Below are 26,196 nucleotides of genomic sequence, written 5' to 3' on the forward strand. Positions count from 1 at the left end.
ATAAGGGGTAGAGAGAACGGTGCTCTTAAAGCCACAGCTGCCGGTAAGCTCTCATCATGTGACACAAGAGATGTTGGATAGACAAACAACCATTTGCAGTGTAATCAGTCAACATTAATTCCTAAGGTAAGTATATTTATTTTATTTTTTGACAAACTACAATACGTTTGCTCAAAGCAGTGTAGCAAATAACAATGGGATGAAGCTCTATCCAGAGTTTGTTTACATATTAGGCACTAAAGGAACGGTCTTTTACAAACCCCACTGTGGTCTCACACAGAGTTTCTGTCCACATCGATGGTGCTGAAAAGATAAACCCCCACAAAGCTGAGCCTAGACTTTACAACTGGCATTACGCAGGTCAAACAGCACACATTATCCTGTAATAAAGCTGTGAGCTGGAATGAGATTAACTTGAACAAATCACCATTCAGCAAAAAAAAAACAAATAAACTATGAACTTAAAAGTGACCTACAACAACGAAACCAAAAAGGCTGGCGTGTGTTAATGACTGATTGATGGAAAATTAGTTAAACATCAAAATATTGTCCCACTTGTCACAGATGACAGTCACAACATTTAGAGTTTGAGTGTAAAAAATAAAATACAAAATAAATGAGTGCAGGTAGGTCTACATTTCTTTCATGATATGTCAGTATAATAATCAAAACATGGGATGTGACACATTCAATGAATGTGATGAAGGTTAAGATAAACCCCAGAATGTTCAGATTCCCACTTTTTTATTTCTTCTCACCTGCTGGCTCTCAAAGGTCCAGGCGCTGTCGGGTAAAGACGCGTCTAGAACGTTGATCATCTCCTTAAAGTCAGTGGTGCTGCTGGGCTTAACGAAGGTGAAATCACTGAACTCTGACATGGGAGAGAGGCAGGACCTGAACGACTGACTCTGAGACAACATGTCCCCTCCCAGGACCTCCACGTACTTAATAGGCCCGTCAGTGTTGAGCTGGATCTGCAGGTTTCTGTTGGGGTTCGTGTAGCCATCATAGTCTGCCCGTCTCATGCAACAACTACCGCTGCTGTTTTTAACGCACCTCACAGTTAAGATAACAAAAGTCAGCACAGAAAGAATGGACACCGAGGCCAGAGAGAGGATGAGATAGAGGGTGATTCTACCGTTTTTCTTACTGGGCTCAGGCGCTTTCTGTCGGAGGTCTAAGATGGGTTCGTGTAGCCCGTCCTCTATCAGTATGGCCACCGTGACTGTGGTTGACTGGACCGGCTCCCCGTCGTCTTTTATCTCTATAAGCAGCCTCTGAGAGGAGTCATCCTGCTCAGACACAGCGCGTTTAGTCCTCACCTCCCCCGTGTAAATATTGACACTGAACAGAGACGCATCTGTGGCCTCCGCCAGTTTATAGGAGATCCAGGCGTTGTGGCCAGAGTCTGCGTCCACGGCCGTCACCTTGGTAACCAGGTGGCCTGCTTTAGCGGAGCGGGGCATCTTCTGATTAGAGAGCGAGCCCAGTGCAGCGGAGGGGTAAATAACAGCGGGGGCATTGTCATTCTGGTCCAGGATAAAAACATGGACAGTGGCGTTGCTGCTCAAAGATGGAGAGCCATGGTCCTTTGCCTGTACCTGAATCTGAAACACCTTGAGTTTCTCATAGTCGAACGAGTGCATGCTGTAGATGCTGCCGTTATCAGAGTTCATGTATACATAGGAGGACACAGACACGTCCTGCACCTTTGAGTCCAGGATGGAGTAAGATATCTTGGCATTGTCTCCCAAATCTGGATCCATAGCTGACACTGAACATAATATTTTACCAGGTGGATAATTCTCTTTCACATAGACTGTGTAAGTGGGTTGAGAAAACATTGGTGGGTGATCATTTACGTCTGAAATGTCTACAATGATTTCCTTGACTGCTGTCAGCGATGGTGAACCCGCATCAGAGGCAATTATCTTAATTATGTACTGGGGATTCACTTCTCTGTCTAGTTTAGAGTCTGTCACTAGTGCATAATGGTCAGAAAATGACTGCTTTAATTTAAAGGGACAATCTGTTGGCAAACTTAAACTAGTTTTACCATTGTTGCCTGAATCCATGTCTTTCGCATTAATTAAAGCGACCACGCTACCTACGGGAGAGTTCTCTTTTACAGGACTTGATAGAGAAGTGAGAATAATCTCAGGAGAGTTGTCATTTACGTCTTGAATCTGCACCTGTACAGTACATTGTCCGTCCATCGCAGGTGTTCCTTTATCACTCGCTCTGATGTCAAAATCATATTTACTACATTGTTCAAAGTCCAGTACATTATTAACCAATATGTCACCAGTCTCAGGGTTAATATAAAATATTTTTAAGACAGTTTCGGATGTATCCTCAGCAAACGAATAAGATACTTCACCGTTCTCTCCTTCGTCAAGATCGACAGCTTTAACCGTCAAAATAACTGTTCCTTTCTGCGCATCTTCTCTAACAGGAATTTCATACAGAGCCTTTTGAAATTGAGGGGGGTTATCATTATTGTCCAGAACATTAATTGTAATCTCTGTTGTTCCTGATCGGACAGGGTTGCCTCCGTCTAAAGCAGTCAGTATTAGTTTATGAGCTGGCTGCTTTTCTCTGTCCAACTGTTTTTGTAACACCAACTCTGGTATTTTTATTCCATCTTTGTTGGTTTTTACATTCAAAGCTAAGTGCTCGTTCTGATTCAATTTGTACGATTTCAATGCATTTGTGCCTACATCGGGATCTGCTGCGCCTTTTAATGTAAACCGTCTTCCAACAGCAGTGGATTCTGCTAAATTCAAAACATTCTCGAACTTGGCAAAGACTGGTCCATTATCATTGATATCCTGTATTTCCACTTCTACACGAAACAACTGTAACGGCTCGTCGATTATTACTTGCAAAGGCAACACACAGCTCGCGCTTTGTCCACATAAAGTCTCTCTGTCTATTCTCTCCTCGACGACCAGCTCGCCCTTTCCCGTATCCACTCTGAAATACTGCTTACCAGCCTCGGAGGCGACGCGCAGTTTACGATCAAAAATGTCAGATAGTCCCAAGCCCAGATCTTTAGCTAGGTTCCCTACAACAGAACCCTGTTTCAGTTCCTCAGAGATGGTATAGCGCGTCTGTCCGTCAATTGTACTCCACAAGAGAAAGAAAATATGCCACCAAAGAGCCAGCCACCTCCAGTCTCGGTATCCCATTCTCTTTGTCATCCCTTATCCGTTACAACACAATTCGCCCACATATATTTTCCTCCAAACAGGAGTTCATATCAAATTTCAAGACAAAAAATAACATATTTAATTAGTCATTTTCGAAAAGTATTTGCTAGAATGAAGGCTGTAACTGCCATTTGATATTCCATCATCGTGTATGCATCTCTCTCTCCTCCAGCTCTGAGCATAGGGTTACGGTGCTGTGGCTGGGGGGAGGGAGTAGATCTCTTTGTACAGTTCTACATCCTATTGGTGCACAGCTCCCATCTGTAACACCCAATAAGGGGTAGAGAAAAGGGTGCTCTTAAAGCCACAGCTACCTGTAAATTATCATCAACTGGCACAGAGAGACTAGATCGAGAAACACACCGTTTCAATGCAATTATACACTTCTAAATGGAAGGATATTGTTTAAAAAATGTAATTATCCCAACTACAATATGATTGCTCAAAGTATTGATGTATGTAGCAGTTGGGATGGAGCTCCATCCAGGGTCTGTAAATGCTAGGCTGAAGGAACAGTCATGTATTATCCTCTCTGTGTGTCTAACACAAAGTCGCTGTCCACATTGATGGTTCTGAAAAGATAAACCCCACAAAGCTGAGTCTACTTTGCAACTGGAATTAGCAGATCAAATACTAACTACAAAACACATCAGAACATCTATAACAAATAAAATATCCCTGACCACACCAGTCTATAGTCGCAGCACACGTATGGTGCTGAATTTTGTTTTAGAAGTGCGGGCTGGAAAGAGAACAACTTAAACAAATGAAAAACCACCTAAAACAACAAAAAGCAATGTATAAAATGTTGATTGAATGATGGAAACTGAGCCGAATGTCAAAACATTGTCCCATTGTAACGTCACAGTTACAGACGACAGTTTCCATCACACAGATACGAGTACGAATATTTTTTTAAAGACGGAGTGTTCAATTATAACTTAATCATGTGTCGGTATCATCATCAGTACCATGTCATTATGAAACCTTCAGTAAATGCGATGAAAATTAAACGAAGTAAAGCCAAAATGGTCAGCATCACAATAAATATTTTTTCTCCTCACCTGCTGGCTCTCAAAGGTCCAGGCGCTGTCGGGTAAAGACGCGTCTAGAACGCTGATCATCTCCTTAAAGTCAGTGGTGCTGCTGGGCTTAACGAAGGTGAAATCACTGAACTCTGACATGGGAGAGAGGCAGGACCTGAAAGACTGACTCTGAGACAACATGTCCCCTCCCAGGACCTCCACGTACTTAATAGGCCCGTCACTGTTGAGCTGGATCTGCAGGTTTCTGTTGGGGTTCGTGTAACCGTCATAGTCGGCCCGTCTCATGCAGCAACTACCGCTGCTGTTTTTAACGCACCTCACAGTTAAGATAACAAAAGTCAGCACAGAAAGAACGGACACCGAGGCCAGAGAGAGGATCAGATAGAGGGTGATTCTACCGTTTTTCTTACTGGGCTCAGGCGCTTTCTGTCGGAGGTCTAAGATGGGTTCGTGTAGCCCGTCCTCTATCAGTATGGCCACCGTGACTGTGGTTGACTGGACCGGCTCCCCGTCGTCTTTTATCTCTATTAGCAGCCTCTGAGAGGAGTCATCCTGCTCAGACACAGCGCGTTTAGTCCTCACCTCCCCCGTGTAAATATTGACACTGAACAGAGACGCATCTGTGGCCTCCGCCAGTTTATAGGAGATCCAGGCGTTGTGGCCCGAGTCTGCGTCCACGGCCGTCACCTTGGTAACCAGGTGGCCTGCTTTAGCAGAGCGGGGCATCTTCTGATGAGAGAGCGAGCCCAGGGCAGCGGAGGGGTAAATGACAGCGGGGGCATTGTCATTCTGGTCCAGGATAAAAACATGGACAGTAGCGTTGCTGCTCAAAGATGGAGAGCCGTGGTCCTTTGCCTGTACCTGAATCTGAAACACCTTGAGTTTCTCATAGTCGAACGAGTGCATGCTGTAGATGCTGCCGTTATCAGAGTTCATGTATACATAGGAGGACACAGACACGTCCTGCACCTTGGAGTCCAGGATGGAGTAAGAGATCTTGGCATTGTCTCCTAAATCCAGGTCAGTTGCGGATATCGAGTAGAGTATGGAGCCTGGGAAACCATTCTCTTTCAAATGCACATTATAGGAGGGATGGCTAAATTTAGGGGGATTATCGTTTACATCAGTGATACTGACAGGTATTGTTTTTTTCGTGGTGAGGGGAGGAGAGCCAGAATCAGTGGCTGTTATTTCAATATTATACTGTGAGAAACTCTCTCGGTCCAGAGCTTCACTTGTGACCAGTGCGTAATTATTAGAAAATGACGATTTCAGAGTAAAAGGGTAACCCTTTGGGAGTTGTAACGTCATTTTACCGTTATCCCCAGAGTCAAGGTCCCGCACGCTTAATAAAGCAACCACCGTGCCACTTGGTGCATCCTCGCGCACAGGGCTCGGTTGAGAGGTAAGGACAATTTCTGGGGCATTATCATTAACGTCTATCACATCTACCTGCACGCGACAATGTCCTTCCATTTCAGGCGTTCCTTTATCTTTCGCACGAATATCAATACGATATGAGGAATCCTTCTCGTAATCGAGTTCACCGTTCAAAAACATTTCACCAGTCAACGCATCAATTTCAAACATCGATAGCACAGAATCAGGTGTGCGCTTTCCAAAAGAATACAGTATGTCTCCATTTGGACCTTCGTCTGCGTCTGTTGCTTTCAGTTTCAAAACAGATGTACTTTTAGAGCTATTTTCTCGAATCTTAACTTTATACACTGTCTTTTCAAATACAGGCATGTTATCATTATTGTCCAGAACGGTTATAGTAATTTGTGAAGTCCCGGATTTGACGGGGTTTCCTCCGTCTAGCGCTGTCAATAATAGTTTATGGGTAGCTTTTTTCTCTCTGTCCAGAGGCTTCTCTAAAACCAACTCAGGAACCCTCCTCCCATCCTCAATTTCTTTTACTTTTAAACTGAAACATTCGTCTTTGCTGAGAGTGTACGATTTTAGTGCACTACTGCCAACATCAGCGTCTTCTGCGCTTTCCAAATGGAAACGCACACCGACAACGGTTGATTCTGCTATTTCTAACGTAATGTCATTGCTGGTGAAAGTAGGTGAATTGTCATTTATGTCTCGTACTTCCACCTCAATACGATGTAACTGTAAGGGGTTCTCAATGACAACCTGCAGCGGTAATATGCAGCTCGCGCTTTGTCCACATAAAGTCTCTCTGTCTATCCTCTCATTGACGACCAGCTCGCCCTTCCCCGCATCCACTCTGAAATACTGCTTCCCAGCCTCGGAGGCGACGCGCAATTTACGGTCAAAAATCTCAGACAGTCCCAAGCCCAGATCTTTGGCTAGATTTCCTACAACAGAGCCCTGTTTCAGTTCCTCCGGGATGGTATAGCGAGTCTGTCCGTCAATTGTACTCCACAAGAGAAAGAAAATATGCCACCAAAGCAGCACCTGGCATTCAGGAAGCCTGTTCCACATCCTTACACGACAAGAAAACCAAAACCGTTACAATTCATGCATGAAAAATATGTCCCTTCGCGATAACAGATATCCAATATTAGCACCTTTCATTTTTTTATGATGGAGTGATGGAGACGCTTCATGCGCATCTATCTTCCTCCTCTAACTGTGCATTGTAGGGTTACGGTGCTGTGGCTGAGGGGAGGGAGTAGATCTCGTTGTACAGTTTTGCATACTATTGGTGCACAGTGGCAATTGTATTCCACCAATAAGAGCTTGGAAAACGTTTAAAGACACAGCCACACGATAGCGGGCTCCTCTATAGTTCAGTGCCATATTAGGCTATAGTTCAAATGTATCAACTTAAATATTATTTCATAATGACTATTATTGCAGCTGACATTGTCATTTTCTTAACCTGCCAAGCATCATTGAAGTCACCATAACAACAATTACAATTATCTTCATCTACATGAAAGTCATGTCTAACCAAGTCATATCAACTTTTTATCATCAACAACACGAACAAAATTTCTAATTAAATTAGGAGTTTCACCACGACAAAAGATAGTCTGTTTTAGAGATCCATATTCAATAAAGACATGTACTCTACAGTGTTACTGGTCTGTGATACAGGTGTGACGGAGAGAGGCTCTTCGTTGCCGTCCAGTGGTAAGACACAGCAAGTGCAGTGTACACACGTCACCAAAGCGCCCCACGTGGATCATAGTAATGCTTTCAGCACGAGTCGGCGTAAAAATACCCGTATGGAGGTCTGTAGAGCAAGTGTAAAGAGAGGGAAGCGCATTCTCTATGTACTCCGCCTCCTCCTCTCCCTCTCTCCCTCTCTCCCTCTCATGCATTACCTCTACTTCTCTCTCATCCGCACAGTTGCAAACACACAAAGTCGGGAGGTGAGAGAGACGTGCACACACAAATGATTCCATCACGCGATTCGATTACAACCTGACAGTTGAACAGCCCTGCGTTGCTGTGAAATACTGTGACGTACGGGTACGAGCCACCAATCAAAGTCAATCTATAGGGGTGCATGATTATGTCAGAATACTATATCTGCCTAGCAACAAAGCCACACCAGTCAGATTTTCTGAAACATCGAAGCATTGATTCTAAAAAGAACCAAACCACTGTACAATTATATGATTATAAGAGCAGTGATTGTAGATAATATAGATCATATCAAATTAGTGGAACTGAGCGATTCAAATGGCAGAGAGAGAGAGAGAGAGAGAGAGAGAGAGAGAGAGAGAGAGAGAGAGAGAGAGAGAGGAGCGCGCCGCCATAGTGCTCTGGATTCAGATTTCAGCACCACACGGGTGAACAGCGCCACACAGGCGGCTAGCTCATGCTGCTGCATGTTTGAAAACAAAAAGAGCAGCCGCGTGGCCCCAACAAAACAACGCACCATCTCACTCCTTCACTCGCTCTAAATGCATATAAAGACATATGCAGACCTGACTTTGACATCAAGTACATACAAATAACCTGTAATGTTTTTTTTGTGCATTTGTGTTCCAAAATTTTTCATAATACATGAGGAACGTTTTGTTGTTCAGTAGTCCTAACTGAAGGAACACTTCATCATGCCCTGTGCAAACACACTATGTACAGAGAAGTCAGAGGGATGCACAATTAAATGGCAATGTGGTCATCTACAGTATCTTCATAGGCCTACATGACACAGAGACTCACACACATTGAGGTCACATGCAGTTGTGTTTTTGGTTTCAGCCCCCTTGTATAGATGCAGCGTTTCACTACATATATGCATGTGGTCTATGTGTTCTCATGTTGTCTTGTCAGTCAGTAAGTATCCCTGGACATACTGTATACTGAAGGACCATGTCGCTCGCTTATGCCAGTTATCCATCCGTGTCTCTTAACCTGTCTGGTTGTCATGTAAATCAGTCAGCCACAGCCAGTCAGTCAATCAGTCAGTCAGTCAGTCAGTCAGTCAACCCGTGTATAAGTCAGCCAGACTGTCAGCTGGCCAGACAACCATTCAGTCAGTCACAACTCTTATAATAATGAACATGTGTCCTGTACATGTTCTTGACAGTGTAGTCATGATACAAGAGAGTATCTCTTACCTTGATTGGAGGAAGGAGAACAGGAGTGGCAGGAGCAGAGGAGGGAGGACATGGAGGAGAAGAAAGAGAGAAGAAGACATGTCGGTTAGTGTGGTGGTCCACATGCCCAGTCTGACTCTGGAGACACTCAGACCTGATACTTACCGTCCAAGCCACCATGATTATGCGCTTACAGTTTCAACATTAGCTGGCGGTCATGTTTATTAACTGACATGTGAAAGTAAATGTAACTTTAGGACGCTGTGCTGTGTTTGTTTGTGTGAGTGTCTTGTGTGCATGTACAGTACCAGTCAAAAGTTTATGGGAAAATGTGTCCAAACTTTTGACTGGTACTGTATGTGTTGTGGTACTTCAGAGTAAAGTATGAAAGCAAAAAAAGCAATAATTTGTTGAATCAATGAAATGTACAAAGGGTCTTTGTGTAGCGTGTGAGGGATTCAGAGAGTGAATGATAAAGAGAATGACCAGGATATAGAGGAAACACAGGGTACAAGAGAAGTATGGTGAATTTTAAAAAGTGTGAAAGAGAAATACAATCCCACCACTGACTTAGAGAAACATTTGCAATAAAAAGCCTGAGCTGCAAAACCGAGCCTTGCAGAACCCAGATCTGCAGAACCCAGATCTGCAGAACCCAGACCATCAGAAACAGAACACAGAACACTAGAATTCGGCAGAACACTCCCCTGCAGCCTGCAAACCCCATAAAGCAACAGCAGGGGGACTCGAGGCGATGCCCATGGATAGGATATGCTTTATTAATGAGCTCTGTGTGGGACTGTGGATTGAGCAAGGCAGAACAAAGCAAAAGCTGCAGAACAGACCAGAATAATAGATGAGGACCTGCAAGACACAGTGTATGTGTTTGTGTGTTTGGTAATTATATGGATACAGTATGATGATATTGCTTTAAATACACAGTAATAAAGCAAAATATATGGAACAAAATTGAAGCTGCCAGTTTATTATTTTTAATACAACCTAGTCTATAACAAGATCGTCTTTTCAGCCATTTCCTAATCTGTGAAAACAAGCAGGAAGGGCAGTATCCATCTGACACAGAGAGGTAAAAATCCCCACCCCCACACCCCAACACTCTCCCTCTTCACCCACCTATCAGACCTGGAGGCTGAGAACAGTGCACCCAAACAGGGGTGTCTCCCTACCCTCCCAGTAGCCACAACCGCTTGTATCTGCTGCTGCCCCCCTGTGGCTCAACCAATAATGGTACAGTCCTGCCAGTGAGTCAGCTTGTTGCTGTGGCAACACATCCCACCTCTCTTCCAGGGAGCTGGCTGTGATGAAAAAAAGACCTCGATTGAAAACAGCAGAGGGGAAGAAAGAAAGGAATGAACGAGGGAAAGAAAAGGAGATGAGGTGTTGGTGCCGGATGCGTACAAGAGATATATCTCACGCAAACCTTATCATTTCATAATACATATTTTCTTGCCACTGACAATAACAGTAATGTAGCAATGAATGTCATTCAGAAAGGAGCAACACAATGTTATCTAACTGCAGAAACATACTGATGTCCTGTCTGATGTTCATCTAGAGATACAGTTTAGCTGTGACAAACACAGAGAGACGTACGCAGGTTTAATTATGGACCCAAATATGTAGCATGGCACACAAAAAGGACAAAATGTTCAGATCAGTCTCTCTCTCTCTCTCTCTCTCGCTCTCTCTTTCTCTCTCTCTCTCTCTCTCTCTCTCTCTCTCTCTCTCTCTCTCTCTCTCTCTCTCTCTCTCTCTCTCTCTCTCATCTGCAGCAGAATGGTGCAGCTGGAGAGAGGGGAAGGGGGGGGAGGCAGAGAAGGAACGAGATCAGGAAGAAAGAGACAAGGACAGGCTACATCTTTAGTGTGGGATGGTGGAGAAAGTACAACCACTGAAAGGCCTTTGACACACGCACACACATCCTCATTATCAAATCTCTTCTTTATAAAGTAATCACACCAATCACATTGACATTCATCATGGTGCTAACCCCGAAAGTCACACTGAACACAACTGTAGTACCAAGTATTTTTCCTCCAGTGTGTGGTGGGGTTCAGCCCCAGGCCTTGACTCAATGAGTCACTTGACCTCGTTTCAGATCACCACAAAATGACCGTGATGGGACTAAGCAGTCAACTGGATCAGAGACAGCAAAGACAACACATCCAACATCCAACAAGGAAGTGTTTCTATTTGAATGTGTATTCCTGTTCTTGTTTCTACGTGTGGTATTTTGTGTATGTATGAGTACGTATGTGTATTTGTTTACATGTGAGTGTATAAGTGTGTGTGTTTGTACGTAACCCAAGTCTGGACTTGCCCCACTGTCACTCTGCCCTAAATAATCCCTGGTGTAATCCCTTTCAGGGGATCAGTATGTTCAGACTCACAGGGCTTTACTACTGGAACTAATATTGTATAGAACAGTGCCCATTGGAATGCTTCATTTCCTGTGTCTTGGTATGTGGGTGAGTTACAGTTGCCTGTCCTAGTTACTAAAGCTAAACGGGAAGCATCATGTGACTCATCAAGCAAGTGACTGCCCAGAGCACAAGTATATTGGTATGCTAACCACAAACCACTTTCACTACAATGAAGTGCTTACAGTATGGGCACATATAGTACATGGGTTTTGAGTGCAGATACTGGGACACACTCAGATAATCCGACAACATCCATAGGATCTAATCAAATATCTGATGTACTCAAGCAGATTTTTGAGGATTAGAACTTCTAACCACACTACTTTATACTACGCAGGGGACCACATACTCTCAAACAAACATCTTAGACTCTATCCAGTTCACCACACACACACAGTGATGACACTACTAAGCAGTCTAACATGCTGTTCTGAAGACACACACTAATACACTGACAGCTGCTCTCCAGACGGCTAGGCCGACCAGGAAGGAAGTACAGTACATAAACAATGGCCTAGGGGATGTGGGGGAGCAGATTCAAATGATAGCACTGTGGAAACACACATGTTTGGGAAACTACAGGTATGTTGCTTGATGCTAGATCCAAAATGGCAGCAAATAACAGCTAACAGCTTCAAAGCAGGAAAAGATAATAACAGGTTTTCATGTTCAGGTTTCCCAAAATAAACGACTGACTCACTTTATAAGAAGTAGAACATTGCATTGTACTTTGAACATTGTAGAATAGTGGGAAAGTTAAGTAAAATTGCTGGGAGCTGTTAGAAATGACCAAATCTAAACACACAAAAGTATCTACTGGACCAAACCAACCAAGGGCAGAAGGAGGGGTGCTTCGGATGTCTGGGGTCTCTGACCCCCGCAGAGACACTGCAGGGGCCAGGATTTACTACCTCCTGTAAAAGCTTTCCTCGCTAACAAGCCTGAGAACGTTCCTTGATGATTAAACCACAGCCTTCACAGGTAAAGCGGACACAGATGTGGGACATTAATGATTATAGACTGCTTCCAGAGTTTACCAGATTGACACTGTAAAACCTAAGGTTGTGAGTGGTGTTAATGAGAGGTGTATACCAGTCTCTGCACACCAAAAGCACAAAGACGATTGTAAAACAAGTAGGCCTATATTTTTGTAAGCTCTGCCACTCACAAAGCAAATATATTTACTCATAACTCACTGAAACTGACAAAGAATTCACTACTAAATGACTATCTTCAGTATGTCCACCGAGAGCCTAAGCTGGCCAAACAGTCTCAACATCCATGTGGAGTCTCTCTAGACATAAGGACAGTTACTCTTTCCTCACTCACAATTTATGAGGTGACCTAACCCCCCACCCCTCCCCCCCATGGTAAATATAAAGACCTGGGGGTCACATTACGGGGGGATAGGCATGGTAATGACCTCTCTTTAATGGGCAGCCAGTTGTAAAGATGGAGGGAGAAGAGTATCAAGGAAAAACTGGGGAATCAGCAGTCTCTTTTGTTGGACCACACAGCCATATGGCAGTATTTTTCCACATTATTTTCATCCTTTTCTTCCTCTATCAGACGGGTTGTTTCTCTTTCCCTCTTTCTCTCTGTGTCAATCCCACTATCCTGATTCACTGCAATACATCCATTCTACATACGTTAATGATACATAATACATACATTACTGACTGTATTACATTACATGTATACATTAAAATCCCCATGATGTTTCATATATTGTCATTTAGACTTGTCTCATCTCTCTGTCTGTCATCCAGGTCTCACACACCACATTCTGCTCCCCAGTCAAGCACTGATGTTGTTTACATAACCCTCCTCGCCATGCCGGAACGCTCCTCTGACAACAAAGAGAGGCTGTGGTTCAAAATGGCTGCCATGCATCACTAACACAGCCGGGGAGCAGCACATGGATGGTGTGGAGAGAAGGCCAGCTACCACAAGTCTTCCTCCTCCCTCCCCCCCCCCCCCTCTCTCTCTCTCTCTCTCTCTCTCTAATTCTCAGACTCCCTGCAAGCAGCAGTCCCTTCCTCTCCTCACACGTTATCCATTCTTCCCATCCCCCTTTCCCCTCTCCTTCTTCCTTTTTTATTATTCCCCATCTTTCTCTCTCCTATAGCATATCTGACCATCCTTTACTCCATCTTTCTTTGTAAGCGTACAGCTCAGCGCCAGGAATATCACAGCAGCATGTGAGGGAGGGAACTAGGTCAGTGAGAAATAGTGCACTGTGTGTGTAGGAGAGATGGAGCAAGGGATGAGGAAGAAAAAAAGACTGCAGTGATGCTTTTCTACTGCAGCAGTCCAGCCCTGTTTCTCCTACATGTTCCAGACCTGTTATCAACACAGTCGTTTCTATGTGCAATTATCCTTCTCATATGGCATTCTCTACCTCTCTGTAATGGCATCTATTTCTATAGATGCATAGCATTGCTTACATGATATTTACATTTACATTTAGTCATTTAGCAGATGCTCTTGTCCAGTGCGACTTACAGTAAGTACAGGGACATTTCCCCCCGAGGCAAGTAGGGTGAAGTGCCTTGCCCAAGGACACAGCGTCATTTTGCAAGGCCGGGAATCGAACCAACAACCTTCTGATTTATAGCCCGACTCCTGATATGTACCTTAAACTATGCATAAAAGGACAGGTTAAAGATAATGATATCACAGTCAACTCTATCAGTACTATTGCCAGTATTCAACAGAAGAATTGGGAAAAGCATAAATCTTACTGTTCTACACATCTTACATGCAATGAATGAACGTCTCTGATATAAGCTGCAGTAAAATACATATGTAACTGCCTAATGTTGTTGGTTGATTAAAACATGGACCAAAGCCGTGAAAGACAAGAAACTAAAAAATACAAGAGCATATTATGATGGTTATGGGTTTATGATATTAAATTAAGTGTATTCTAACTTAAGCACTAGCACTAAATTACAATAAGCTAAAAGTTAGCCCACCTGATTCGATAGTTACAATATGGTTGGTCAAATCATAGTTATTGTGAAAGAGCAAATGCCGACCGTGGCTCACCTCTGACATCACATCCTCCGTGCCCTTGCTTGGCCTTGGCACCGTCATGGTGCCATTTATGTCAACGCTCAACGTGCTCTGGCTGAAAGGCCTGACGTATTTAATGTCACTCTTTGTCGAATCAGTCGTCCCACACACTTCGTAATTAAACACATGCTTCAATGTACCTGTCCCTCCTACGTCAGCGTAAAGGGGCGGGTAGTACGGAATGACCGGAAGGTTCCCGTTGGATTTATAGAACATGCGCTCACGTCTCCACCTGTAGCATTTCACTGACAGGATGGCTATGATAGACATGATGAACAGAAATGAAACAACAGCCAAAGCCAAGACCAAGTAAAAAGTCAGGTTGTCGTTGTACTCCTTGTCGTGCGTAAAGTCAGTGAACTCTGAGAGCACTTCAGGGAAGTTGTCCGCCACCGCCACGTTAACATTGACTGTAGCTGAACGAGAGGGCTGCCCGTTGTCCTCCACTACAACAGTGAGTCTTTGTTTCACTGCATCTTTATCAGTCACTTGGCGAACTGTTCTTATTTCCCCATTCTGTAAGCCCACTTCAAACAGCGCCCTGTCAGTGGCTTTCTGCAGTTTATAGGAGAGCCAGGCATTCTGTCCAGAGTCCACATCAACAGCCACCACTTTAGTGACCAGATAGCCCACATCTGCTGAACGAGGCACCATTTCAGCCACCAGAGAGCCGCCAGTCTGGACTGGGTACAGAACCTGAGGTGCGTTGTCGTTCTGATCTTGGATCATTATTTTCACAGTCACATTGCTACTGAGTGGAGGGGAGCCTCCATCCTGCGCTTTGACGCGAATTTGGAACTCCTTTATTTGCTCATAATCAAAAGAACGCACAGCTAGAATCTCTCCGCTCTCTGCATTCACTGAAATATAAGATGAGGCTGAAACTCCATTCACTTGATTATCCTCGAGAAAATAAGAAATGAGCGCATTGTTGTTGGTGTCTCTGTCGCTGGCTTTAACATACAATATCGACGTACCAGGAGAGTTATTTTCACTAATGTAAGATGTGTAAGATTGCTTGGGATACAGTGGGGCGTTGTCATTGACATCTGATATTCTCAGTGTCAGTGTCTTGTTCGTGGAAAAAGAGGGAGACCCCTCATCTGTGGCCGTGATTGTTATGGTATACTCAGGAACTGTTTCGCGGTCTAAAACTTCATCAGACACTAAGCTATAGAAATTTGAAGATGAAGACTTTATCCGAAAGGGTAAATCTCGACTGATAGAACATTTAACTTGTCCGTTTTTCCCGGAATCTAAATCTTTGATGTTAAACATCGCTATAACAGTTTCTGGTGGCGAGTCTTCGGGGATGGGGTTAGAGAAGGAAATTATGCTAATAAGGGGGACGTTGTCGTTGACGTCAGTCATTTCAATGAGCACCTTACTGGTGTCTGTCAAACCCCCTTTGTCTTTCGCCTCGATATTTAGTTCATACTGTTTCCATTTCTCAAAGTCAAGTTTACCATTAACGGTAATTTCCCCTGAAAATGCGTCAATGTTAAACAAATCGGATGCGCTATCGGTACTTTGAGAAAACGAATAGGTTAGTTCACCATTTAATCCTTGATCTGCGTCAGTTGCACTTACGCCTATGACTATGGTTCCCTTAGACGTATTTTCAGGTAATGTTACACTGTAAACAGACTGACTAAATGCAGGCGCGTTGTCGTTTGCATCTAAGACAATAACGTTAATTTTCACCGATCCAGATTTATGAGGGCTACCGCCGTCATATGCAGTTAATGTTAGCATGTGCTCCTCAACCTTTTCCCTGTCAAGGGCTGTTTGAAGCACCATTTCAACATATTTTGTACCATCAGGACGAGATAGTGTATTTAATTTAAAATGATCACTCGGCATCAGGGTGTATGTTTGGAGTGTATTCAAAGCAACATCTGGATCTTTAGCACTGTCTAATGAGAATCTAGCACCGGGGGCTGCAGATTCACTGATTTCAAACTGTATTTCCTTCTTCGCAAATAGAGGAGCATTATCATTAATATCCAATATTTCCACGTCAATTCGATGCAACTCCATCGGGTTTTCTAGTATGATTTGGAAATGCAGAGAACAGGGAGATAATTGGCCGCAGAGCTCCTCTCTGTCTATCCTTTCTTTTACTACCAACGTCCCTTTATCTGTATTCAGACCGATGTACTCACTGCTGTCCTCGGTAAATATCCGAGCTCGGCCAGATTTCAGCCTCTTAACATCCAAACCTACGTCCTGCACAATATTCCCCACGAGCGAACCCTTCGCCATTTCCTCGGGAATGGAATAACGAATCTGTCCAAAAGCTATCTTAGTAACAAAGAAGAGAAACAGCAGCTGTCCCGGCCATATCCAGATCTGGGAGGCGATGCTCCTTGAGCCACGATAACGAAAACACATTTCTCTCTGCCAATGGTGGGTGTCAACGAAAAAACGAATATCTCCACAATGGATTAAAAATAATTCTAGTAGAGTCCCCAACCAAAGAATTGCGCTATGGTTTGGTAGGCTATCTCAAGAAGGTATTGAGGAAGAAAAGCGCTGCGCTTTTGTGAAGAGGGGAGGAGAGGAAGGGCATTGAGATGAGCTATTATCCTCGTACTAACCAACAGCGGCACTTACAGTCCTAAATAAATACTGCAGAAATGTAGTAGTAGTTTTGAAGATCGCGAAACGAGAATAAAATTAAAAAAAACTAAAATAATCATTAACTGTAAGGAATTGACCTGTGTCAGATCAGTGTAGCCCTCTCTCTTTTCTCACCTGGGTACCATCATCTTTAGTCAGCTTGTCTCTTTGCGTGTGAGGGAGAGTCTGTGTACCACTGTGTACCAGACTAATGATACTCTGACTGGAAGCCAAGGTCTGACGTATTTAATGTCACTAGTCTGAGAGTCAATCGTCCCACATACGTCATATTTAAATAAGTCTGAGAGTACATGTCCTTCCTATGTCAGCGTAAAGGGGCAGGTATTACGGAATGACTGGAAGATTGACGTTTGATTTGAAATACATTCGGTGTGCGAAGACTGATTACATAGTTTTGAATGACTGAACCAATAGCCTAACATTGAAATACATTTACTAACCTCCAGTGGAGAGTCTGGTTCATCTAAGATGCTCTTTTCACTCTGTATCCGCTGCATGGTTCCTGTCAAGCTGGGGTCCATTATCAGGACGTTCTGACTACCCGGTCTGGCGAACTTACAGTCACTCTTTCTGGAGTCAGTCGTCCTGCACACCTCGTAATTGTACACGTGCTGTAAAGTTCCAGTCCCCAAAGTGTCTGCGTAACGCGGTGGATAATACGGAATCACCGGGAGATTGGAATGATAGAGGATGCGAGACTGTCTCCATCTGTATATTTTCACTGATATAATAACCACTAAACACGTGATGAACAGAAATGAAACTACAGCCAAAGCCAAGACTAAGTAAAAAGTCAGGTTGTCATTGTACTCCTTGTCGTGCGTAAAGTCGGTGAACTCCGAGAGCACTTCAGGGAAGCTGTCCGCCACCGCCACGTTAACATTGACTGTAGCTGAACGACAGGGCTGCCCGTTGTCCTCCACTACAACAGTGAGCCTTTGTTTCACTGCATCTTTATCAGTCACTTGGCGAACAGTTCTTATTTCCCCATTCTGTAAGCCCACTTCAAACAGCGCCCTGTCTGTGGTTTTCTGCAGTTTATAGGAGAGCCAGGCATTCTGTCCAGAGTCCACATCAACAGCCACCACTTTAGTGACCAGATAGCCCACATCTGCTGAACGAGGCACCATTTCAGCCACCAGAGAGCCGCCAGTCTGGACTGGGTACAGAACTTGTGGTGCGTTGTCGTTCTGGTCCTGGATCATTATTTTCACAGTCACATTGCTATTGAGTGGAGGGGAGCCTCCATCCTGCGCTTTTACGTGGAACTGGAAGTCCTTGATCTGCTCGTAGTCAAAAGAGCGCACTGCATGGACGACTCCACTATCAGCACTAACGGACACATATGAGGAGACGGAAACTCCGTTAACCGAGGAGTCCTCCAGTATGTAAGAAACACGAGCATTCTGGTTCCAGTCAATGTCTCTGGCTTTCACTGTAAATATCGAGAGACCCGGTGTGTTGTTTTCTATAATATAGGCCTCATATGAGCTCTTCTCAAAGACAGGTGCGTTGTCATTCACATCTGATATCTGTAAGGTGAGAGTGACGCTGCTAGAGAGCGAGGGCACTCCCTCGTCAGAACACATGACACTGATGTTATACTCAGACGCTCTCTCTCGGTCCAATTCACTTTCTGTTACTAAACTAAAGAAACCATTTAACGCTGACTTCATTTCAAACGGAATATTATCGTTAATTGAGCACTGTACTTTACCATTCTCCCCAGAGTCTTGGTCTTGAATGTTAATCATTGTTACTACAGTACCAAGTTTAGCATCCTCAGATATTACATTGGACTTGGACATTATATTGATGTTGGGCATGTTATCATTCATGTCAACTACATCGATAGTTAATTTACATGAATCTGTCAGTCCTCCATCATCACTTCCACGTAAATCGATTTGGAAATGGTGGGCCTTTTCATAATCAATTGTACCTATCACCTTGATTTCGCCGCTCTCATCGTTAACCTCAAACAATCCCCGGGCATTTTTTTGAGTATTCGTAATTGAATACGTAATTTTACCGTTTGAACCATGGTCGGCATCTGAAGCGCTAACTGTAGTCACAACTGTACCTTTTGGGGCATTTTCTGTTACTGTAGCTTTATACACAGGCTGAGTAAAAACAGGCGCATTGTCATTGGCATCTAATACGGTGATGAGTATTTGCATTGTTCCAGACATCTGCGGCTCGCCTCCATCTATGGCTGTCAGTACTAAAGACACCTGCTCCTGTTTCTCTCGATCTAGGGGTTTCTTTAAAACCATTTCAACATTCTTACTGCCACCTGCTTGATTATTTAATTTAAGAGCAAAATGATCCGTAGGTTGAAGCAAATAGCTTTGAAGACCATTAATACCAACATCAAGATCGGTAGCCTTCTCTAATGCGAATTTTGCCCCACTTACTGCAGATTCACTAATTTTGAACTTGACTTCTTTTTTATCAAAAATTGGAGTGTTATCATTAATGTCTGTAATTTCAACTGTGATACTATAAAATTCCATCGGGTTTTCTAGAATAATCTGAAAATGTAGAGCGCAAGGCGTCGTCTCACCGCACAAAGCTTCACGGTCTATTCTCTCTTTGATGAGGAGGACTCCCCTTTCTTTATTCAACTCGATGTATTCTGTGCTGTCTCCAGTATAAATACGAGCGTTCCCTGATTTCAGTCTCTTTATATCTAAACCTAAATCCTGTACTATGTTACCAACTAAAGAGCCTTTCAACATTTCCTCGGGAATAGAATAACTGACCTGCGCGTGCACGGAGCCGAGAGAGAGGACCGAGATGAACAACAGCACCTTCCGTGTCATTGTACTATCCGATATTTTCTCGTGCGCCATGAAACCAAAACGTGTCATTATCCTTAAAACAACGTGTAATATCCCAGTAGCATACAGTGGCAAATATTAAAAACAAACGACTTCAGGTTGCCTAATTCACAACCAGATCGTTTCTTTCCAGCCTCAGTATCTAGTGTTCTCTGTAAACCGGACTGTGCGCTCTGGTGCGTTTCTTTCTCCAATATGGGTGCTGGGGGAGGTACTGCTAGCGACCAGGCCGAACTGTGCAACACTGATCAACAGCGTCCCACTGAGTCCAATTTACTGAACTACACTCCTGTTTCTAACGGAATAAAACTGAATTGAACGGTGGACACCTATTTCATTTCAGGCAAATCATCAAGTTACAACACATAACCAAATTGCAATTATGACCTTCGACATACCAAAACAGTTAAAAATAGAAGCTTCAAACACCTATCTAGATCCTCCCATTATAATTCTGTTGATTTAAGTTGACTAACCTCAAGAGGAGAATCTGGTTCGTCTAAGATGCTCTTTTCACTCTGTATCCGCTGCATGGTTCCTGTCAAGCTGGGGTCCATTATCAGGACGTTCTGACTACCCGGTCTGGCGAACTTACAGTCACTCTTTCTGGAGTCAGTCGTCCTGCACACCTCGTAATTGTACACGTGCTGCAGAGTTCCAGTCCCCAAAGTGTCTGCGTAACGCGGTGGATAATAAGGAATCACCGGGAGATTGGAATGATAGAGGATGCGAGACTGTCTCCATCTGTATATTTTCACTGATATAATAACCACCAAACATGTGATGAACAGAAATGAAACTACAGCCAAAGCCAAGACTAAGTAAAAAGTCAGGTTGTCATTGTACTCCTTGTCGTGCGTAAAGTCAGTGAACTCCGAGAGCACTTCAGGGAAGCTGTCGGCCACCGCCACGTTAACATTGACTGTAGCTGAACGAGAGGGCTGCCCGTTGTCCTCCACTACAACAGTGAGCCTTTGTTTCACTGCATCTTTATCATTCACTTGGCGAACAGTTCTTATTTCCCCATTCTGTAAGCCCACTTCAAACAGCGCCCTGTCTGTGGCTTTCTGCAGTTTATAGGAGAGCCAGGCATTCTGTCCAGAGTCCACATCAACAGCCACCACTTTAGTGACCAGATAGCCCACATCTGCTGAACGAGGCACCATTTCAGCCACCAGAGAGCCGCCAGTCTGGACTGGGTACAGAACTTGTGGTGCGTTGTCGTTCTGGTCCTGGATCATTATTTTCACAGTCACATTGCTACTGAGTGGAGGGGAGCCTCCATCCTGCGCTTTTACGTGGAACTGGAAGTCCTTGATCTGCTCGTAGTCAAAAGAGCGCACTGCATGGACGACTCCACTATCAGCACTAACGGACACATATGAGGAGACGGGCACTCCGTTAATCGAGGAGTCCTCCAGTATGTAAGAAACACGAGCATTCTGGTTCCAGTCAGCGTCTCTGGCTTTCACTGTGAATATAGAGAGGCCCGGTGTGTTGTTTTCTATAATGTAGGCCTCATATGAGCTCCTCTCAAAGACAGGTGCGTTGTCATTCACATCTGATATCTGTAAGGTGAGGGTGACGCTGCTGGAGAGCGAGGGCACTCCCTCGTCAGAACACGTGACACTGATGTTATACTCAGACGCTCTCTCTCGGTCCAATTCACTATCAGTCACTAAACTAAAGAAACCATTCAATGCTGACTTCATTTCAAAAGGAATATTATCGTTAATTGAGCACTGGACTTTACCATTCTCCCCAGAGTCTTGGTCTTGAATGTTAATCATTGTTACTACAGTACCAAGTTTGGCATCCTCAGATATAATATTTGACTTGGACATTATATTGATGTTGGGCATGTTATCATTCATGTCAACTACATCGATCGTTAATTTACATGAATCTGTCAGTCCTCCATCATCACTTCCACGTAAATCGATTTGAAAATGACGTGCCTTTTCATAATCAATTGTCCCAATTACTCTGATCTCGCCACTTTCATCATTAATCTCAAACAACCCCCGAGCATTTTCTTGAATATTCGTAATTGAATACGTAATTTTACCGTTTGAACCATGGTCGGCATCTGAAGCGCTAACTGTAGTCACAACTGTACCTTTCGGGGCATTTTCTGTGACTGTAGCTTTATACACAGGCTGAGTAAAAACAGGCGCATTGTCATTGACGTCTAATACGGTGATGAGTATCTGCATTGTTCCAGACATCTGCGGCTCGCCTCCATCTATGGCAGTCAGTACTAACGATACCTGCTCCTGTTTCTCTCGATCTAGGGGTCTCTTTAAAACCATTTCAACATTCTTACTACCACCTGCTTGATTATTTAATTTAAGAGCAAAATGATCCGTAGGTTGAAGCAAATAGCTTTGAAGACCATTAATACCAACATCAAGATCGGTAGCCTTCTCTAATGCGAATTTTGCCCCACTTACTGCAGATTCACTAATTTTGAACTTGACTTCTTTTTTTACAAAAAATGGAGTGTTATCATTAATGTCTGTAATTTCAACTGTGATACTATAAAATTCCATCGGGTTTTCTAGAATAATCTGAAAATGTAGAGCGCAAGGCGTCGTCTCACCGCACAAAGCTTCACGGTCTATTCTCTCTTTGATGAGGAGGACTCCCCTTTCTTTATGCAACTCGATGTATTCTGTGCTGTCTCCAGTATAAATACGAGCTTTACCTGATTTCAGTCTCTTTATATCTAAACCTAAATCCTGTACTATGTTACCAACTAAAGAGCCTTTCAACATTTCCTCGGGAATAGAATAACTGACCTGCGCGTGCACGGAGCCGAGAGAGAGGACCGAGATGAACAACAGTATCTTCCGTGTCATTGTACTATCCGATATTTTCTCGTGCGCCATGAAACCAAAACGTGTCATTATCCTTAAAACAACGTGTAATATCCCAGTAGCATACAGTGGCAAATATTAAAAACAAACGACTTCAGGTTGCCTAATTCACAACCAGATCGTTTCTTTCCAGCCTCAGTATCTAGTGTTCTCTGTAAACCGGACTGTGCGCTCTGGTGCGTTTCTTTCTCCAATATGGGTGCTGGGGGAGGTACTGCTAGCGACCAGGCCGAACTGTGCAACACTGATCAACAGCGTCCCACTGAGTCCAATTTACTGAACTACACTCCTGTTTCTAACGGAATAAAACTGAATTGAACGGTGGACACCTATTTCATTTCAGGCAAATCATCAAGTTACAACACATAATCAAATTACAATTATGACGTTCGAAATACCAAAACAGTTAAAAATAGAAGCTTCAAACACCTATCTAGATCCTCCCATTATAATTCTGTTGATTTGAGTTGACTAACCTCAAGTGGTGAATCTGGTTCGTCTAAGATATTCTTTTCACTCTGTATCCGCTGCATGGTTCCCGTCAAGCTGGGGTCCATTATCAGGACGTTCTGACTACCCGGTCTGGCGAACTTACAGTCACTCTTTCTGGAGTCAGTCGTCCTGCACACCTCGTAATTGTACACGTGCTGCAGAGTTCCAGTCCCCAAAGTGTCTGCGTAACGCGGTGGATAATACGGAATCACCGGGAGATTGGAATGATAGAGGATGCGAGACTGTCTCCATCTGTATATTTTCACTGATATAATAACCACTAAACACGTGATGAACAGAAATGAAACTACAGCCAAAGCCAAGACTAAGTAAAAAGTCAGGTTGTCATTGTACTCCTTGTCGTGCGTAAAGTCAGTGAACTCCGAGAGCACTTCAGGGAAGCTGTCGGCCACCGCCACGTTAACATTGACTGTAGCTGAACGAGAGGGCTGCCCGTTGTCCTTCACTACAACAGTGAGCCTTTGTTTCACTGCATCTTTATCAGTCACTTGGCGAACAGTTCTTATTTCCCCATTCTGTAAGCCCACTTCAAACAGCGCCCTGTCTGTGGCTTTCTGCAGTTTATAGGAGAGCCAGGCATTCTGTCCAGAGTCCACATCAACAGCCACCACTTTAGTGACCAGATATCCCACATCTGCTGAACGAGGCACCATTTCAGCCACCAGAGAGCTGCCAGTCTGGACTGGGTAAAGAACCTGAGGTGCGTTGTCGTTCTGGTCCTGGATCATTATTTTCACAGTCACATTGCTACTGAGTGGAGGGGAGCCTCCATCCTGCGCTTTGACGTGGAACTGGAAGTCCTTGATCTGCTCGTAGTCAAAAGAGCGCACTGCTTGGACAATTCCACTATCAGCACTAACGGACACATATGAGGAGACGGAAACTCCGTTAACCGAGGAGTCCTCCAGTATGTAAGAAACACGAGCATTCTGGTTCCAGTCAGCGTCTCTGGCTTTCACTGTGAATATAGAGAGGCCCGGTGTGTTGTTTTCTATAATGTAGGCCTCATATGAGCTCCTCTCAAAGGCAGGCGCGTTGTCATTCACATCTGATATCTGTAAGGTGAGAGTGACGCTGCTGGAGAGCGAGGGCACTCCCTCGTCAGAACACGTGACACTGATGTTATACTCAGCCGCTCTCTCTCGGTCCAATTCACTATCTGTCACTAAGCTAAAGAAGTTATTTGATGTGGATCTAATCATAAATGGAATATTTTCGTTTATTGAGCATTGCACTTTTCCATTTTCATTGGAGTCTGAGTCTTGAATATTTATCATAGTCACAACCGTTCCTGTTTTAATATCTTCAGATATTACACTTGATTTTGACATAACATTTATTGCCGGTGTGTTGTCATTTGTGTCAATAACTTCCAACAATATTTTACAAGAATCGGTTAGTCCTCCATCATCACTGGCCTGCACGTGTATTTGATATTGCCGTGACTTTTCATAATCAACATTTCCTATTAATGTCACTTCGCCACTGTCCCTGTTCATTTCAAACAATTCTGACACGTCATCTAGAGAATTAGACATGGTATAGGCTATCCTACCATTTGAGCCTTCATCAGAATCAATCGCACTAACTGTAATGAGAACTGTGCCTTTTATCGAATTTTCTTTTAGGGTAGCTTTATAAACGGCTTGCGTAAAAACAGGGGCATTGTCATTAGCATCTAGTACAGTTACGTGAATCTGTACGATACCAGACAGTTGCGGCTCACCGCCATCTATAGCAGTCAAAACTAAAGATAAATGCTCTTGGCTTTCTCGATCTAATGGTTTCTGTAGGACCATTTCGACTATTTTCCCTCCATCAGGCTGATTTTGTAATTTCAAGATAAAAGGATCAGATGGTTTCAGTGAATAGCTCTGTAGGCCATTAATGCCAACATCAAGATCCATTGCCCTCTCTAAAAGGAATTTTGCTCCTGAAACTGCAGATTCGCTGATTCTGAATTTAATTTCATTATTTTTAAAAACAGGGGCATTGTCGTTTATGTCAGTTATTTCAATAGTGATGCTATAAAATTCCATCGGGTTCTCTAAAATAATCTGAAAATGTAGAGCACAAGGCGTCGTCTGTCCGCATAGAGCTTCACGGTCTATTCTCTCTTTGATGAGGAGGACTCCCCTTTCTTTATTCAGCTCGATGTATTCTGCGCTGTCTCCAGTGTATATACGAGCTTTACCTGATTTCAGTCTCTTTATATCCAATCCTAAATCCTGCGCTATGTTACCTACTAGAGAGCCTTTCACCATTTCCTCTGGAATGGAATAACTGACCTGCCCGTGCACTGAACAGAGAGAGAGGACCGAGATTAGCAACAGTACTTGCCGTGTCATTGTTCTATCCGATATGTTCCCCTAAAATATGAATCCAACAAAAGCGTGATTATCCGCAAACAGTTCTCCAATATTCCATTAGTTTTGAATGACAAAATACAAGTAGAACAACTTCAATATAGACAATTGTCTAACAAAGGAATTGCACCTCGATTTCTCCGTCGTTACTGACGTCTAGTACCCGGTCTGTGGACTCAGAGTCCTGTTCTTTTTCTCTAATATATCGAGGTAATGGGGGAGGTACTGTACCAAATCTGGTACGACACTACCACACACTGGCCAACAGCGGCCCATAGAGTTCGTTATCAAGAATGACATTGTAAGTGAAGTATCACAAAGGAAAACAATGGGTTGAAATGTGACTTTTACGGTAGCCATGGAGATTACTATAAATAAAGTCTCTATTTCGCAATGTGTAATAAAGCAACGTCACTGTCTCCAAATCATGCAAAACATTGTCTACATTTCAAGTAGAACATTCAGGATGGTTGACTTACATGGCTCAGTTAATATAAAATGAAAGTGGAGTCCGTGCTTGATTGAAAAAATACAACAATACGCAGAAAGAGAAAGAGAGAGAGTGAGGGAGAGAAATAAGGAAACAAAGGAAGGTGTAATTTGTGTTGACTGCATTAACAGGAAGTAAAATCGAGTCGATGTCCAT

At 43.6% G+C, this 26,196-nt stretch overlaps 3 protein-coding genes across 43 annotated transcripts in view; all 3 read right to left on the bottom strand.

Moving 5' to 3' along the window:
• LOC134033077 (protocadherin gamma-A11-like) overlaps positions 1–26,196 on the bottom strand; it is a 127,965-nt gene that overhangs the window by 24,377 nt on the left and 77,392 nt on the right. For 2 of the 41 annotated variants that reach the window (XM_062477234.1, XM_062477211.1), the window contains exon 1: positions 20,269–23,033. The exons of 33 other annotated variants lie outside the window; for them this stretch is intronic. In XM_062477234.1, coding sequence (XP_062333218.1) covers positions 20,269–22,701 — 2,433 coding nt within the window. In that variant the 5' untranslated portion in view covers positions 22,702–23,033. Of the gene's footprint in view, positions 1–14,279; positions 16,780–17,389; positions 20,196–20,268; positions 23,034–23,147; positions 25,649–26,196 lie in introns of those variants that run through there. 6 more of the 41 variants (XM_062477233.1, XM_062477209.1, XM_062477231.1 and 3 more) reach the window with 5 other exon arrangements.
• LOC134032808 (protocadherin gamma-C5-like) lies at positions 729–3,373 on the bottom strand. Its single transcript, XM_062476872.1, has one exon. It carries the CDS (start codon positions 3,201–3,203, stop codon positions 729–731), a length of 2,475 nt encoding a protein of 824 aa, XP_062332856.1. The 5' UTR covers positions 3,204–3,373.
• Positions 4,202–6,846, bottom strand: LOC134032810 (protocadherin gamma-C5-like). The gene has a single exon (XM_062476875.1). The coding sequence runs from the start codon at positions 6,710–6,712 to the stop codon at positions 4,202–4,204; it is 2,511 nt and encodes an 836-aa protein (XP_062332859.1). The 5' UTR covers positions 6,713–6,846.

The sequence above is a fragment of the Osmerus eperlanus genome, chromosome 13 (genome assembly GCF_963692335.1).
Source record: "Osmerus eperlanus chromosome 13, fOsmEpe2.1, whole genome shotgun sequence".
NCBI lineage: Eukaryota > Metazoa > Chordata > Actinopteri > Osmeriformes > Osmeridae > Osmerus > Osmerus eperlanus.